Source organism: Canariomyces notabilis (assembly GCF_033297395.1).
Source record: "Canariomyces notabilis strain CBS 508.74 unplaced genomic scaffold N656scaffold_1, whole genome shotgun sequence".
Taxonomy (NCBI): domain Eukaryota; kingdom Fungi; phylum Ascomycota; class Sordariomycetes; order Sordariales; family Chaetomiaceae; genus Canariomyces; species Canariomyces notabilis.
Window position 1 is genome coordinate 850,857 of NW_027041823.1, and position 15,348 is coordinate 866,204.

The following is a 15,348-nucleotide window of genomic DNA, read 5'->3' on the forward strand; positions in this document are numbered from 1 at the left end:
CCGTGGTTCGGTAGATTCCGAAGTCGATCCGCTGTTACCGCCGCTGAAGCGCAGCCGCGTGGGACAGTCCCGGCTTGAATCCATCGAGGAACTCCGCCTGCTCCGAGACATCGGGCCATGTTTGCGGTGCAGGGTGTTGAAGAAAGGGGTTAGTCACTGTGAACTGATTGCGCTTCATCTTGCTGACGATTCCTAGTGTGACTCGAGTGACCCCTGTGGGCTTTGCCCTGATATCTCAAGCTCCCCTGATAATGACTTTTGGAAAGCTCTGGGTTGCTTCCGAGGCTCCCTCGTTAACTTCACCGAAACCATGCTCCCAGGTACGCCTGTGGCCTCCACAGATTTTCAAAGTTTATCTGCTGAGTGCCTTCTAGCCTCTATCTCTCCAAGACACGCACAAACCCCTATGACGTCGCCGCTCGCTGTACGTCGGAATATGAACGATTTTCTAGAGAGGTCGTTTGAAATCCCCCCAGAGATTTCGAGGATGGTCAAGGCGCACCTGGATTTCGACGATGGGTTTTGGTGGACTGAAGACCTCGCCAGCTTTCCGCCAGCCAATCCAACTCTAGCTTCCTTCTCCAAGGATGCGGTTGACAGACCGCCCCCGATTCTCAACGTTCTCGCAGCGAGCTGGAACATGATGGGTACGGCCTACAACTTCTGGCAGCTTCTCAAACTCAGCGGTGTAATTTCGGGAAGCCGAGACGCTGAGGCTGCCATGTACCCTATATTATACCGTGCCAAGTTGCTTCTTCGAGAAACGCTCTTCTACGACCTCCAACAACCCGATCCAGCAATTCAAGGCGAGCCCAGTAACTCGACCTCTCACGCATACTTTGACGATGCTGACTCATATGGGCGCTTCCGTTTACTCTACAATTGCATGACGCAGTTCCTGCAATCCTTCGACAGTTTGATGCTGCGTCCTGGCGCTCTAGAACCCAAAGACTGGCTCGCCATCTTCTTTGCACTCTGCATTTTCAGCATGGTCAAGACTATCCTCGCGGACAGGGCGGCGGCGTCACGCTTCAATTCATCGCCGCAGCCCGGTATACCAGCCATGCATGCTGTATACAAAGCCTTAGTCAGCATGTTTGCGTCGTCCACAAACATGTTCTTAGACGGCCCAAGTGATGTGGACATGAACAGCGATGATCGCGAACTTTTGGTCTCAGTCGGAGTATTCCTGGGCAGGAGGTCATGGGCAGAGCGCGGTATCTCCACGTCCAAAGATTTTCTCATGCTCCTCGGAAGCGGCGAGAGCGAAGGGGGTTTCTACAATGGATTTGTCAAGCAGCGATCCCCAATGAGAAAGGGATCGTTGGTCCTACCACCTATCACCAAGTCTGGGGAAGAAGCAAGGAAGCCTCTTCCGGACATGCGGCCGCTTGCTGCTACTTGGGGGCCCCCGGTACACAGCCAACCGGACAGGGACATATATGTCTTCAAGGGAGAGCCAGATCGAATGCTCACATCACCGCAGGCTATGGAGAATCCGGCGAGGCGACACACGGTGGCAGGCAGCCCTACGTTCGTGAGGCAGGGCCCCCGGGTGCTAACGTCGCCAATTCCGGCGCCCAGGATACGAACCTCATACCAGCGGCCGCCGCTGCGAAGAGTTTATTGTACGAAATGCAACGAGTATCCAGAAGGGTTCCGAGGGGAACACGAGTTGAGGAGACATAACGATGCTAAACACGCCGCTCTGGTCAAGAGATGGGTATGCGCACAGCCAGCAGAACCTCCCAGCTCACCTCAGCCGGTAATACCCCTGGCTAAGTGCAAAGCCTGCGTCACTCAGAAGCGCTATGGAGCCTACTACAATGCCGCTGCGCATCTCAGAAGAGCCCATTTCAACCCACATCGCGGCGGCAAGGCCAGTGGAGACTGGCCGCCCATGTCCATCCTGAAAGATTGGATGCGCGAAGTCAGGCAGTCGATCGATGTGCAAGACCAAGATGACGGGTCCAGCGGTGATGACGAAGCACAGGACTACAAGTCAGTCCAGGAGTTTATCTCGCCGCCACATCGCCGGTCCCCTGTCTTAGAGACGCCGCGTCTTGCGCCGGCGCCTCCCGTACCTCCGCAAGCACACGGCCCGCCATTACTTGCGCCGTCTCTTGACAGGATCAACCCGGTTGGCCCGCCGCCTATCATCATCCAGAGCACGCAGAGCGCCTTTCTCGCGCCCATTCCGGCTGTTAAGAGCGATGATCCGCAGCATGCACCGGGCTCCTCCTCATCCGTCCGGAACCGCTGTCCTCACCCTGAATGCGGTCGAGTCTTCAAGGATCTAGCCGCCCACATGCTGACTCATATGGAGGAACGACCGGAAAAGTGTCCTATCGAGACATGCGAGTACCATATCAAGGGGTTTGCACGCAAATATGACAAGAATCGTCATGCGCTAACACATTACAAGGGCACCATGGTGTGCCCCTTCTGCCCGGGGGCTGGGGGTCCCTATGAAAAAGCGTTCAACCGGGCGGACGTCTTCAAGCGTCACCTGACAACCGTTCACAACGTCGAGCAGACACCGCCTAACAGCCGAAAAATGATCCTGACCACAACTGGACGAGCGGTTGGTGCCGGAGCCAAGTGCAGCATCTGCCAGAGCCAATTCGCCACAGCTCAAGAATTCTACGAGCATCTGGATGACTGCGTTCTGAACGTCATTGTTCCGTCGACACCCAAGACCGCTGGAAGCGGGAGCGGCAATGCCAGCGCGAGGAAAGACTCAACCACAAGGACGCCGACGACAGCGAGTACAGAAAGGGGCAAGGATCTGGATACGGAGATTGAGCCGCGGAACTCTCGCGATAACGTACTGCCGCAGGCATCCCGTCAGCAAGATGTCAGCATGGACCGGTACGAGCGCGAGCGCAGCGCGAGCGACGAGCAAATGCGAAAATTCAATTCATATCCTGTTGCCGTCAAAGAAGGGGAGTCCATGCAGGCTCAGCGGGAGGAACTACCCCCGGATACGCAGGCACCACAAGCATCCTCTCCTTCACCTCTTCCTCGTGAGCATGGGGAGGCACCAGATCAGAAACCGGATCCAGAACAGAGGCTTAAATCTGAATCTAAAGCTGAGATCCAAGTTGCTGTCCCGCGTCCAGATGAAGAAGCGATGGAGATTGAGGCAGCAGAATCAAGCAGACCAACAACTCAGCCCGATCCGCCGTCCAACGCTGCGACCATCGCCGAAGCGAAACGCCAAGTGATGCGCCCGGAGGTCACGCTCGGCTCACCCGCACCGCCGGATGTTATGGACACGGATTAGTCGGTTGGTGGCAAGCGACAATGGCAGTGGACCATTCCTCGAATCGCGAGAGCAGACGCGCGGCGGACGCGGTCTCGGAATAGGCTCCTGAGTTGTGACGCTCACGGGTTCGTTAAGTGTGTTCTTGGAGCACTCACCGCGCCGAAACTGCCTGTCAACTGCCCTTCCCACTATTTTCGCTACCTCTCGGTGTGTCTTGACTTGGCCCTCTGGAAGGGGTATGAATTGGTTGCTTCCGATGTACCTACTTCTATACCTACCTATCTAACGCGACCTCATTCACAAGCGCACATGCCTGCTCTGTATGTACGATGCCTGAAGGCTTCTTCTTTTGGATATTCCATACTTAATGTAATGGATTTCTACTTGAACCACTTTTATTTTTCTTACTTCTTCCGTCTTCCGGCCTTCCCTTGCCGGTGGTGGCCTTCACTGTGCATGCTTTTATTACCCATTCGACTTCTGCGACCCATATACGTTTACCAGAGAGATCAGCAGCTTTTGACTTGGAAAGGAAAGGGGGTTTTGATACCCCTGCATGCATATCGTCAGGAGGGTGAGGTCGGCGCGGAAGTGGGCACTGGGTCGTGGGCGGTGGACTGATTCGCTCGGGTTGTCGTTTCACACGCTATGTAATGCTTCATGCGCGGGCTAGACTGACGCAATCACTTGCGCTTGGCTCAAAGGGCGGATATGCACTACTATTTAGGTATCTCTTGGGAATACTGACCTGTCAGATCTTAGGGAATGTGAAGTTGGGTTGGCGGACGGAGGGAGGTCTCAGGTGAACGGTGCAGCGGTGTCATGTTGTAGTAACAATAAAACGTGAGGGAGGGCGTTTCGCAGTAAGATTGTAACATGGCAGGTTTTTTAAAGATTAAAAAGAGGTATAGTTTCTCAACAGGTACTACCAAGTGAATTTGTCACTGGGGTCAACACCAATCCCTTTTTTCTCTTTTATTCAGTCTATCCCCCTGCTCCCAGATTATATTCCGTGCCACCGCCCCGAGTCAACATCCGTTAAGCGAAGCAGTATCCAGGAAAATCCTGATGGACCCGCTCCGGTCCAGATCCGCCGCGTCCACGTCCACCACTGGTACCGGCTTCGGCTTCTTCGCGTACCCCTTTAGCATGCGGAACATGGACCCCATACCCCGGCCCTCCTCCACGACAGCGTGGACATCGGCAATTGTCTTGCCAGCCTCGCGCATCGCCTCCCCTGGGTTGACAGTATCGGCAAGTCTGAGCTCGCCAGCAACCTTCTCCATCTCGGCGCGGAGCAGCCATCTCTCCCAGCTCCAGCCCGCCGCGATGCCAGTGATGGCAGCCACATTCTCGGTCGACCCGGAGACAATGGCCTCAAGCTGGTGGACCTTGACCGACGCGCCCGAGGTCGAGTCTCTGGAACTGGCAGGAGACACGATGGGGCGCGGCGGCCGCTTGGGACCGACCGGGAGACACAGCCACGCGCGACGGACTTCCTCAAACCCGGCGGCGGCTAGGCGCCCAAGGAAAGAACGGGTCGGGTTGGGGTCATAGCCAAGTGTCTGCAGGGCAAAGCCAAACTCAACAGCCTTGGCGTTGCCGAGCGGGCCTGCATTCATGATGTCGGCGTCGAGGACGCTAAACTCGAGGTAGCCTCCGGGCTTCAGCACACGCATGCACTCTTTGAGACAAGCATCCCATTCGTCGATGCCGTTTTCGCCGAACAGTTTGAGGACGGCGTGCAGTTCCCGCGCCGAGATCAGATCAAATTGATCGTCGGCAAATGGCAACCTGCCTAGGAAATCGACGGCGACCTGCCGGTGGTTCGGCGGGCCGCGGATGTTGCTGTTGCTGAGCTGGCGGATGGTCTTGGTGGTGACCGTGTAGATCTTAGTGTTGGGGTATTGAAAAGCGGCATGCCATGCCCAGTCGCACGTGCCTTGTCCAGAGAGGTCCAAGATACGCGCGCGATCGCGACTGATGCCGTTAGCACCAGGTGCCATGCAGCTCTGGCGGGCAAGCCTTTTGGCCACAGGGGCTGAGATGAGACGGCCGCCGTTAAGCAGCTTAGTGGCGGCGACGTGCCACGCAGCCATGCTCATCTGCGAGAGTGCCTCGGCTTCCTTGTCGGCGCGGAGCTTCTCCGGGTCGTCAACGATGTTGTCGTCGCCACGGACCACGTTGGTACTCATGCGCTTCTTGGCCGACTGGGGTACTACTGAGAGTTGAAACTTGCCGAGTAGCTGGTTGCGGTGAAAGTCCTTGAGCGAAATGCGCTGAGCTTGGAGGGCCTCAAAGCGCGGCTGTCGATGGACAAAGACATCACTGGGACATGTCCTCACGGCCGCATCGGTGAAGGCACGGTAGTAAGCGGACTCCTGGCGAGCCAGCTTCGAGGGCAGGCTGCGGGGTATACTCGCCTCGAGGACCGCGTCAGAGAATCGAACCGTCTTTTTCTTCGGCTCGTATTGTACCGTATCAACAGGCGAATCCTTGGGTGGGACCTCAGGCTTGTCCTCGGGCTCTGATTCTTGGGCGGGGTCTTCCACGTCGTCGCTCTCTTCTGACAAACCTGGGAGGCCGCGGAAGTAGGCTCGCTGCGCTGCCAGCCACATCTCGGTACGGTGCATGTGCGAAACAGCACTTTCCTCCTGCTTCAAGACATACTCGGCAATGATTTCGTTAACATCGACAGGAGAAGACGGTTCTTCAACTATGGCCTCGGAAGCTGTTCCCTCTAGCACCTTGGGAGTAGCAGGAATCTTTCTCGCTGTAATGGGAGTCGACTCAGCCCGGATTGCCGTTAGAGGGTCTTCCTGCTTCGAATTATCGGGAAACTCAATGACGCGCTCGACTATAGCGGACGGCAAATCATCAAGATGTAGAGGCCGCGGTGGGGGTGGCGGGACTCGCTCGGCAGGACGACTCCATGGAGTTTTGTAGAAGTTCTCCGCTGTAGTCGAGGTTGGGGGATTATGGTCATCGGGCTGACTGCCCATGTGCCAGGTGCGCCGGCTCGCAGATGAAAGCTCGGAGAAAAAGCCGCCAGGAGACGGAATCTCAAGCTTGCTCAGCTCCGAGAGTGATTGTCGTTGAGAAGGCGCGCGGGCCGGGCCGGCTCCAGTCATCAGGCGAGGAAGCTGCTGACGCATTTCAGTCATCTCCTGTGGTACCTCTATGACCTGTGGCGGCTCCTCATCATATTCAGATTCACTGCCAGACAGAGCCTGGAGGGTTTCAAGGGCACCCGGCTGTAGGCGGACCCCCGACCACTCTTCGTCAGGGCTGTCCTCGGCTCCAATCATGGGCGTTGGAGGGGCAGACATTGCCGCCATCTCTTCCGAATTGATGCTTCCATCGAGGGATGGGGGCGCAGAGATGCGCGGAATCTCCTGCGTCTGCCGCAGCGCCATCAAATTCTTGATGGCGGGCGACATGGCAACTGTGGATGGCGGTGTTGGGGGTATCGGCGAGATGACTTTCTTCGCAGCTGCGGCTGCAGACTCCCCGGGAATTACTAGAGGAGTCAAAGACCTCCGCGCCTCCATGGATGCCCTTGCGCTCCGTCTGAAACTCCTTGAGCTTCCCCGGCGGCCCAATCCATTCGTTTGGAGAAACTGCTTTCGTCGAATTTCGTCATCGGAAACGTCGTAGAGGTCATCAAACTCGGTCACATCGGTCATTATGCTTTCTCGGCCGTTGCCGATATTCCCACTGCCGTTGTTCCAGTGGAGGGATGGATTTGACGACGACGTTTCGGAGCTAGCGTCGTCGTTGTCGATATCGGCCTCACAGTCGCTCGGCAGATGCGATGGGGTAGCGGGCAAGATCGGGGCAGCGAGAAAGTGCATACCTCTCGGCGTGGGGAAGTGATCGCTCAAGGGGGACAGCCACTGCTCGATCTTGTCTGTCGACTCCTTGTCTCTCCTCCTCCGTTCGGCAGACAAGTCCTTGGTCTGCTCAGGCTCTTCCATTATGGGATTAAGGGTCCGAGCCGGCCTCCTCCGGCCCTGCGGAGAAGGCGGCCGGAATGTGGTTCTCGGTAGAACCACAAGTTCTGACATGATGCTGATGATACTGATATCAATATTGCGAGAATAGCGTCACACAAACATGAAAATAGGTACTGTAAGTAAGCCACAAGACGTCCCGCGCCGGAGAATGTAACGGCAACAAGGAAAGAAGGGTGCGTGAACGACAGGACCGGCTTCGGTCAACGAAGCACTATTCTTGGTGCGTAAGAAATGAAAAGATAGGAAACAGACTACACCTGCAGAGACAGGTGCCCGGAATCGATAGAATATAAGGAACAGTGTTGAAGAATCAAGGAATCCAGGGTATATCCACCTGAGCGGCTAGTAGATAGTCAAAGGGTGGCTTCCCACCCAGATGCCGCTCCCTTCGATAAACCACTGGCATCCTCAGAAGCGCAAATGGGACGCTGGAGTGGCATCGTGCTGCCCTCGGCTCGTTGCTTGGCTCCGGGCGGGTGCTGCGATGACCACAAGCCCAGAAACTAGCATGAGTTGGGCAGCAGCACCACGGCCAATATCGACACGGGCTAGCGAATGAGCGTTGACACAACCACGACCAGAAGCCCAAAACCGGATCGATAAATGCTCTGCAGACGTAAGGCGCGCGCCAATGGAGACTTGACAGGGCGACAGAGTTGCAGAGAGCGAACGAAACTGCGGCCAATGAGAAGGATTGTGGGCAATGAGAGGTTGTCGAGCGGGCGCTTACACGGCGCCTGTCTCCCATTGATTGGGCCTAGCTCGCCGTCGAAGCAGATGAGCAACCACACCCCGTTTTCGTCATTCCCCACAGGCATCTACACGTCTGGGTACGTAGTGGAGGCCAAGCATGCCAAGTTGTGGGAAGAAGTCGTGACATCGACTCAGTGAAGGAATTCTGCAAGAAATTCACTTAGGCCGCGAGGATGCGGGCCGTCAGAACTGTCGGGTTTCTCATGCGGAATACCTACCGGTAGACTTCGGCTTGTGGGCCCGTCCGATCCACGGATGCAGCCAGACACATCTGGCCGGCCGGTTGCTCGTCCATTCAATTATTCGATGGTTCGTCGGTTTGTCTTCGCGTCCGCTCCCATTGGGCAGATGTCACCCGTCCTGGTTTCCTATTTCGTCCAATCCAGGAGGCCCATAATTAATCAACGTTAGCTGCAGACTGTCGCGCTCCTGGATGTTGTACCACCACTGTCTTTGAGCCAGATTGTGATGGGCGTGGGACGGGGAGTGGGCGGTAAGCTACTTGGGGTCTCTGGGTTTATCGGCTGATCACCTGCGTGGCTGTGAGGCCATCACGCCTTTCCAGCAGATACCAGGCTGCTGTGAACTGTGCCCTTGTGAAGTCGTGCCAGGAAACTGCATTAAATCAGGTTGCTGGCATATCGTAAGACGCCGGCTGCAGTCAGAAGGAAGCGTTGGTATAAGATTGGCATGGTGACGAATTCAACCGAAAGCCGGCTGATGCTTGACGTCGCAAGATTCTGTCGCCGCGTCGCGACACTATCACGGTTATGGGCGTTGAGTGTTTGATGGATTTTGCGCATCAGCACGAGAACCGCCCACTTGCCGCCCATCCAAAATCCCCAGAGCAGGAGCGCCCAACGGCTTGAGCCTTGGTCATTACGTAGTGAGTGGCCCCCACCGGACACATGCTCTCGCCCCGCCATGAAGGAACCCCGCTGCCAATTCCAATGAGGGGCAACACCTTGAGCTCGAGCAATGCATCTGGAAAGACCAAAACAGCCAGCTTGGGACTGAAGGACTCCTGCAATAATCCTGCATATCAAACAGCAGCGTATACTGCTCCTCCATACGCATACGTATCCCTGGCCCGGCATGGCAGATTCAGCGCCAGTCGGTCGTGAGGTAGTCTACTGCGGCGGTAAGAGACAGAACACAAAACACGGCCCCTCTCAGTCTTCGGTTGCCCACCCGCTCGCGTGACATGACCGCACCGGCCTCTGGTTTCAAACAATCAAGACCGCAAGCCAGAACCCCCGACTGACATTACCGTGTTTACCAGTGTGCACCCTTCCGCCCGAGGTACGGACCAGAACCCACTATCCGCTCCGCACGACTCACTAACGCAAGAGCCGGTCCGTCCCGGCCCTAACAGTACTGCGAATACGGCGGCACAGTCAAGAAGTGTCAGGAATGGCTAGAAAAACACCACCCAGAGCTCTATCAAAGGATATGGTCACCTGGTGCGTTTCTGCCTTCTCCCCCCGTCGCTCACCTCCCAGCTCCTACTTTTACAGGCAGACCGGCTAACCAACCCTCCCTCCCATTTCCCCCACTGTGCAGAAGCGCTCGAAGCAGCGACAGCCTCTTTGTCGGTGGCGGCCCAGGAGCGCGCGGCCAAGGACGCGGCCAAGAAGGCGGCCAAGGCGGAAGCCGCCGAGCAAAAGCATGCCGACAAGCTGGCAAAGAGCGTCGTTACCATCAAGCGGATCGAGCGCAACAAGCGCAAGTTTGTCACCGCTGTGTCCGGGCTCGAGGCGTTTGGCCTCGATCTCAAAAAGGTCCGTCCTTGCTTTTCTTTTTCCGTTTTCTTTCCCCCTCTCACTCCGCCCTCAACCCACTGTGTCCGGTCCTCGTTGTTCAATACCTAGTCTGTTCGAGAAATATGTTGTGTTGACATCAGTGGGGCTCTCGGCTTCGCAATGACTGTACAGGTCGCCAAAGACTTTGGCAAGAAATTCGCAACCGGTTCGTCCGTGACCAAGACGCCGAGCGGCGGCGAAGAGATCGTGGTACAGGGCGATGTGAGCGGCGAGATCGAAGAGTTTCTGCTGGAGAAGTACAAGGATATCCCCGAGGACAATATCGAGCTTGTTGAGGACAAAAAGAAAAAGGCTGGTCCGGGCTAAGACAGGGTTTGTGAAAAAGTGGCACATCATGGGAAGCGGAGCTGAAGCAGAACCGGAAGATGGCCGCCATGTTATCCATTGGGCTACAGAAAAGAAGGCAATCACTTTTCAATTCTTGTTCCATCCCTTATGCCTCGCTTCAATCCCATGCCCCCATGGATTTTGCCCTGCAGAGCCTACAGCCATGTCCCAACTCTTCAAACCCACAAACGCCAGACCATGCGACCGATTTTATACCTCACAAAGCCCTACTAAGACCATCTGCCTTCCCAGAACGCCGTTCAAAATCACATACCCGGCCGAGGGCATCAAGCCCGCTTCCTCAACACCCTCCCGGTACCTCCCGTTCCAGAGGGAGGTACTGATGCCGCCAGGGACCTGGACGCGGGTGGCTTCCTCGTCGTGTTTGCCGCACCAACTCCCTTCCTAATCGTGGCCCCCATCGTTCTTTTGCTTGTCGGAGGAGGCGGCGCAAAAGGTTTGGGCTGTGCCCCGGGGGGCGCCGTTGCCGGCCGTTTCCTCACCACCGTCGAGGTGCTGCCCTCACTGGACTCGCTGGTGCCACTAACTCGCCGCGCAGTCCGTGTCGCAGGTCTTGACGGTGGTGCTGCGGGTTGGACAGCCGCCGTGACCGTGGCGCCCCTCTTCCGCCTTGCTGCTACCGCCGCGGCCGTCCCGGCGCCGTTGGTTGTTGAGATGCTCGTGGTGGTCGTCGTCGTTAAGGCGGTCGTCTTGCGCCCTGTCGCGGCCGCGCGTGTCGAGCGCGCCTTCTCGACCATGTTGTTGAGGATGTTGGTCGCCACGGCGGCGGTCCTGCCGGGGGTCATGGCTGGGCGCGCGATCCCGGACCTGCCTGGGGTCGCGACAGTCCGGTCGCGAGGCAGTACTCGCGAGTTGGAGGTGGTTGGTGAGAGTACGTGACCTGGATACCGGGTAATATCGCTGGCTGGGTTGCCGCGTGCCTTCTTCTTGGGGTTTTCCATATTTTCAAGGTCGTTTTCCTTGTCTCCACCAGAAATTTCGTGGCTGCGGAATGTGTTAGTGGTTTAAAATCCGTCCAGGAAGAAGCAGCGCGAACAAACCTCAGTCTCTTGGCCGGCCGTGTGGAAGACTGCAATGCAGCTGCCGGGGTTCGCTGCATCGCCGATCGTGAGGACACTGAATCCTTTGCAGGAACGGGCGGTCCCTTCGCGGTGCTTGTAGCTGCGTTTGGTTTTTGCTGCTGTTCTGTCGAGTATTTCTGCAAAAGGTCGCCCATCTTGAGCTTGCGCAATGATACAGGAATCCGATTGACGCGTATCTCTATCCGCGTACGGAGGCTTTGCGCATGAATGTTGTAGTTTGCTCGGAGTTTCCGAGCGCGCTCGGTGACTGCAAAACCGTCAGCATCACGTCCCCCTGTCTCCCTCTTTCTTGCGCGCAAACTTACGCTCGAGTTGTAGATTGTCAATCAATGCTTGCTTCTGGGCAAGCGTGATCCCCATTTTTTTCCTCCTGATCGGGCTGTCTTGATCACCTCCCTTTGTTGGTACTTTTTGGCTCGCCATGTCGATCGCCGTCCGCTCCTCCGTGTACATGATGGGTTGCTCCGGCTTGCGCGCCTTGTCGCAGACGGGAAGCGTAATATGGCACGAATCTTAGTGGGCAGTTGCAAGTTCAGGATCGAGTGTTTCGTTGCTTGCAAATATAACAACGAAGTCGGATCGGGGGGAGAGCTTGAACTTAGGGCGGAATTGCAAAGCAGGGAGAGATGAGAATTGTGGAAAACAGTTACGCCTGTGACGTGAGTGGTCCGCGTTTGACAAAGTAAACAAACCGACAGCGGGGGCAATGTAATTAAAGCGGGTCCCACCAATTCCCCTAAGGTACTTAGTAAAAGTACTCCGTAAATATGTAATTACTCCACACTGTGTGTGACCAGTACGTACTATTCGTGCCCAGCTCCAGGCTGAACCGCCTTACGCAGCGACAGGAGCTCTGTTACTTTGACATCCAAGCTTCAAGTTTCAAACTCCAGGCCCCGAACGCAGTCCATTTGGTCGCTAGGTTTAAGGTGCAACAAGGCGATTACTTACATCGAAATACTATTAATATCACCGCTTTGGCAGCCCATACGAACACTCTCTGTTTCCCGACGACAAGGCTCTCAAGATGGTCCTCGAGGCGGTCATGATCGTGGTGGACAACAGCGAGAGCAGCAGAAACGGCGACTACGCACCAACCCGCTTCGAAGCGCAGAGCGACGCAGTCAACATTATCTTCCAGAATGTGACCCAAGGCAACCCCGAGTCGTCGGTCGGGCTGATGAGCATGGGTGGCAAGGGCCCGGAAGTGTTGGTGACGCTCACAAACGACCAAGGCAAAATCCTCGAGGGTTTGCATCGGACAAAGAAAAAGATCCGTGGCTCGGCTCACTTGGCCACTGGCATCCAAGTAGCAAGCGTGAGTTGATGCAGGACGAGATGTGTATCGCTTGCAGAATGTATAGGGCTGACCCCCAGCGCTTGCCACACAGCTCGCACTCAAGCACCGGCAGAACAAGTCGCAGAGGGCGCGCATCATCGTCTTTGTCTGCTCTCCCATCGAAGAAGGCGAGCGTGAACTGGTTGTGCTGGCGAAAAAGATGAAGAAGTATAATACCAGCGTCGACTTCGTGTTGTTCGGCGATTTGGACGAGGAGAACCAGGCAAAGTTGGAGGCATTCAACCGCGAGGTGAAGGGGAACACCGATGGCTCCCACTTGGTTGTCATTCCACCAAGCTCAAAGCTTCTGAGCGACCAGCTTATTTCGACACCGATTATGCTTGGCGAGGGAGCCGCTGCCGGTGGCGCGGGTGGTGATGCCGGCGGCGCCGCGGCCGAGGATTTCCCCTTCGGTGTCGACCCGTCTCAGGACCCGGAGCTTGCCTTGGCTCTGCGCATGAGTATGGAGGAGGAGAAGGCGCGGCAGGAGAAGCGTGCGCGTGAGGAAGCCGAGGCGGCCAAGAAAGCCAGCCTAGAAAGCGTCAAGGAGGAAGGCGAGTTGGCGCCGCTGCTGGATAAGGATGGGCAGCCCAGCGGCAGCAAGAACGACGACGACAAAGGAGGCAAGTCGGACGATGCTGACAAGATGGACACTTCATAGTGAGATGATGGCCTACACAGCCGGGTAGGGTTAAGCAGGAGCACAGCTCGTGGGAGGGTTTTTGGCGCTCTATGTGCCTTTGTAGAAATAGATTTGGCATTAACGCAAGCATTTCCTTCCTTGGATTCCACGACTTCCATGCGGGAACGCCTGTAACTCCTGCTAGACACATTTCCTCCAACCCAATAATACCCTGCCGCGAGGCTTTATTACCTGTTGTTGATCTCCCTAATGTACGACGACAATTTCCGGTCAAACATATCACAGCGTACGGGCATCTCGAGCTGGTAGAAGGGGTTCTTCATGACGTAGTCGGTGTACATGTCGTAGATGCGCTTCATAATTAGGTCAATGTTTGTCTGCGTTGTGTCGGTGAAGAGCAGGAACTTGATGCCGGTAAGCGTAGTGAAGCACTGCATCCGAAAATTCTCCGACTCGAGCACCTCGAGTCCCGACGGCGGGTCCGGGCGCACCATGGCGCCCGTTGATGAGGTCGACGTCCTCTGGGCGCGAGGGGGCTTGATGGGGTTCAGACGGGCGGTGATGGCGTGGACGCTTTTGACATGAGATGAGGTGGACATTCATACGGTGGGGACGGTGAGGGCCATACCCATGGAAAGTGCCCGCCAGGACGAGGTAATCGTTGGTGCTAATCTTGTTTAGCCCGCCCTCATGAAGAGTCCGGTTGTAGATCAGGCCTCCCGCCTTATTTATGATGATGAGGGCGAATACGGTCCTGACTGCGTCTCAGTTCTCATGTGCCCGATCGAGGGAGAGGGTCGGCAAAGAGACACATACATAACGGCAATCTCATTTTTTCATGGCTGGTGGGAGAAGAAGGGTCTGGATCCCACAGTGGAGGTAGATAAATACTGGCGCAGGAAATTGATGTTGGAGATTCAAGGTTGGGGTGTTGGGCGGTCACCAACCTGCTTCTCTTTGCACTTCCGGTGCTCGAGCAACCGGGAGCCACAGTGAAATGACTGCTTCAGGTGAGTGCTGTCGATCCACTGAACAGGAACCTTCTGATTTGTGGAGTTGATGCACGGGTTAGGGTTGTTTAAGGAGGAAGCTGTGCGGGAAGGACGGAGCAGCTGGGAGATATTCGTACAACACAAGGTCGAGATTTCATCTTTCAGCGAACTGTATTCTCTTGAACATGGCCAGGCTTGATGGACTTCATTGGGATGGAACAGAAATCTGTCAAGAGATAAAGGTACGCATACTATCCGTATACCGGTAGTACTTGTTGCTACAGCTTACGATGCATTGGCTGTAGTTTACGTCGATAATCTGATTCAACAGCCACGGCCTTGCAAGAAGTGTTTTATTAGCGACAGAGGAGTGGAACCTGGAACAAACGACGAGACCGATGGATGATGTCCTATCGTCTGGGTCTCATCAGAACTCATATCCAGGATCAGGAGCATTGGATGCTAAGGCTGGAATCTGAGAATCAAAACGTACAACCACAGTGGCAACCGTCCAGCTGAGCTCGCCAGATTTGATGCCAGTGCGGTGAGCAGTGATTTACTTGCTTGAGGCATCGTCAATTCTCTGCCTACGAGTGTGTATGTTCCTTAGCCTTTTCTTCCTCAGCGTATGTACCTGCTGTTAGTGCAGCCAATTTTTTACGTGTGGAATTTTGTCTGGCGACTACCCCTCTAAACAACGCTGACTTTTGTTGCAGATGCCCGAGGAACGAAGGAAGTCACCAAGGGTCGTGTTCAATTAAGAGCAGGCGCGCCACACCCTCAGCGAAGAGAGATGCACTTCGATGCTATCTACAGGCTGGTAAACTGCAGGAATACCGAAGTGTAGTTGGCCCATGTGACAGCATGACAAAAAGCCAACTGGGCACGCTTCCAGGTCCCAGCTCTTTTGTTGCCGGCGTCTCCACTGCCGTCGTCAGCCCAGGTCAGGTTATGTTATCAGCCCCGTACTCGCGCTAGTACTGTGTACTTAGCTAACAGCAGTGTTGTCTTCCAATGCTAAGTTGCGACTACCTAAGTTCACATTCATCCCGTGCTAGGGCCGCGCCTAGGCACCTTCCCGCCA

The 15,348-nt window shown here is 55.8% G+C and overlaps 6 protein-coding genes across 6 annotated transcripts; 3 read left to right on the plus strand and 3 right to left on the minus strand.

Annotated features, from left to right (window-relative positions):
* Positions 1 to 436: 436 nt before the first annotated feature.
* On the plus strand, positions 437 to 3,286 carry N656DRAFT_698655 (uncharacterized protein; the record flags this gene model as incomplete). Its single annotated transcript, XM_064810727.1, has 1 exon — positions 437 to 3,286. One exon carries the CDS (start codon positions 437 to 439, stop codon positions 3,284 to 3,286), a length of 2,850 nt encoding a protein of 949 aa, XP_064674789.1.
* Positions 3,287 to 4,296: 1,010 nt separating this feature from the next.
* On the minus strand, positions 4,297 to 7,335 carry N656DRAFT_698582 (uncharacterized protein; the record flags this gene model as incomplete). The annotated part of the gene is made up of 1 exon (XM_064810722.1): positions 4,297 to 7,335. One exon carries the CDS (start codon positions 7,333 to 7,335, stop codon positions 4,297 to 4,299), a length of 3,039 nt encoding a protein of 1,012 aa, XP_064674790.1.
* Positions 7,336 to 9,132: 1,797 nt separating this feature from the next.
* N656DRAFT_700106 (translation machinery-associated protein 22) lies at positions 9,133 to 10,166 on the plus strand (the record flags this gene model as incomplete). Its single annotated transcript, XM_064810841.1, has 5 exons — positions 9,133 to 9,178; positions 9,320 to 9,339; positions 9,413 to 9,500; positions 9,601 to 9,818; positions 9,972 to 10,166. The coding sequence occupies 5 exons, from the start codon at positions 9,133 to 9,135 to the stop codon at positions 10,164 to 10,166; spliced, it is 567 nt and encodes a 188-aa protein (XP_064674791.1).
* Positions 10,167 to 10,474: 308 nt separating this feature from the next.
* On the minus strand, positions 10,475 to 11,743 carry N656DRAFT_764485 (uncharacterized protein; the record flags this gene model as incomplete). Its single annotated transcript, XM_064813335.1, has 3 exons — positions 10,475 to 11,192; positions 11,249 to 11,537; positions 11,596 to 11,743. 3 exons carry the CDS (start codon positions 11,741 to 11,743, stop codon positions 10,475 to 10,477), a joined length of 1,155 nt encoding a protein of 384 aa, XP_064674792.1.
* A 447-nt stretch (positions 11,744 to 12,190) lies between these two features.
* On the plus strand, positions 12,191 to 13,493 carry N656DRAFT_773292 (uncharacterized protein). The gene is made up of 2 exons (XM_064814032.1): positions 12,191 to 12,608; positions 12,682 to 13,493. The coding sequence occupies exons 1-2, from the start codon at positions 12,318 to 12,320 to the stop codon at positions 13,288 to 13,290; spliced, it is 900 nt and encodes a 299-aa protein (XP_064674793.1). The 5' UTR covers positions 12,191 to 12,317; the 3' UTR covers positions 13,291 to 13,493.
* A 6-nt stretch (positions 13,494 to 13,499) lies between these two features.
* N656DRAFT_786028 (Sybindin-like protein) lies at positions 13,500 to 14,104 on the minus strand (the record flags this gene model as incomplete). The annotated part of the gene is made up of 3 exons (XM_064816485.1): positions 13,500 to 13,845; positions 13,901 to 14,030; positions 14,089 to 14,104. 3 exons carry the CDS (start codon positions 14,102 to 14,104, stop codon positions 13,500 to 13,502), a joined length of 492 nt encoding a protein of 163 aa, XP_064674794.1.
* Between the last annotated feature and the right edge of the window lie 1,244 nt (positions 14,105 to 15,348).

What these genes read in the sequence shown, in the direction of transcription:
- N656DRAFT_773292 (XM_064814032.1), top strand. Translation starts at nt 12,318, where the DNA reads ATGGTCCTCGAGGCGGTCATGATCGTGGTGGACAACAGCGAGAGCAGC. An exon ending in CTGGCATCCAAGTAGCAAGC is followed by an intron (nt 12,609 to 12,681) that starts GTGAGTTGATGC and finishes CTTGCCACACAG; the next exon opens with CTCGCACTCAAGCACCGGCA.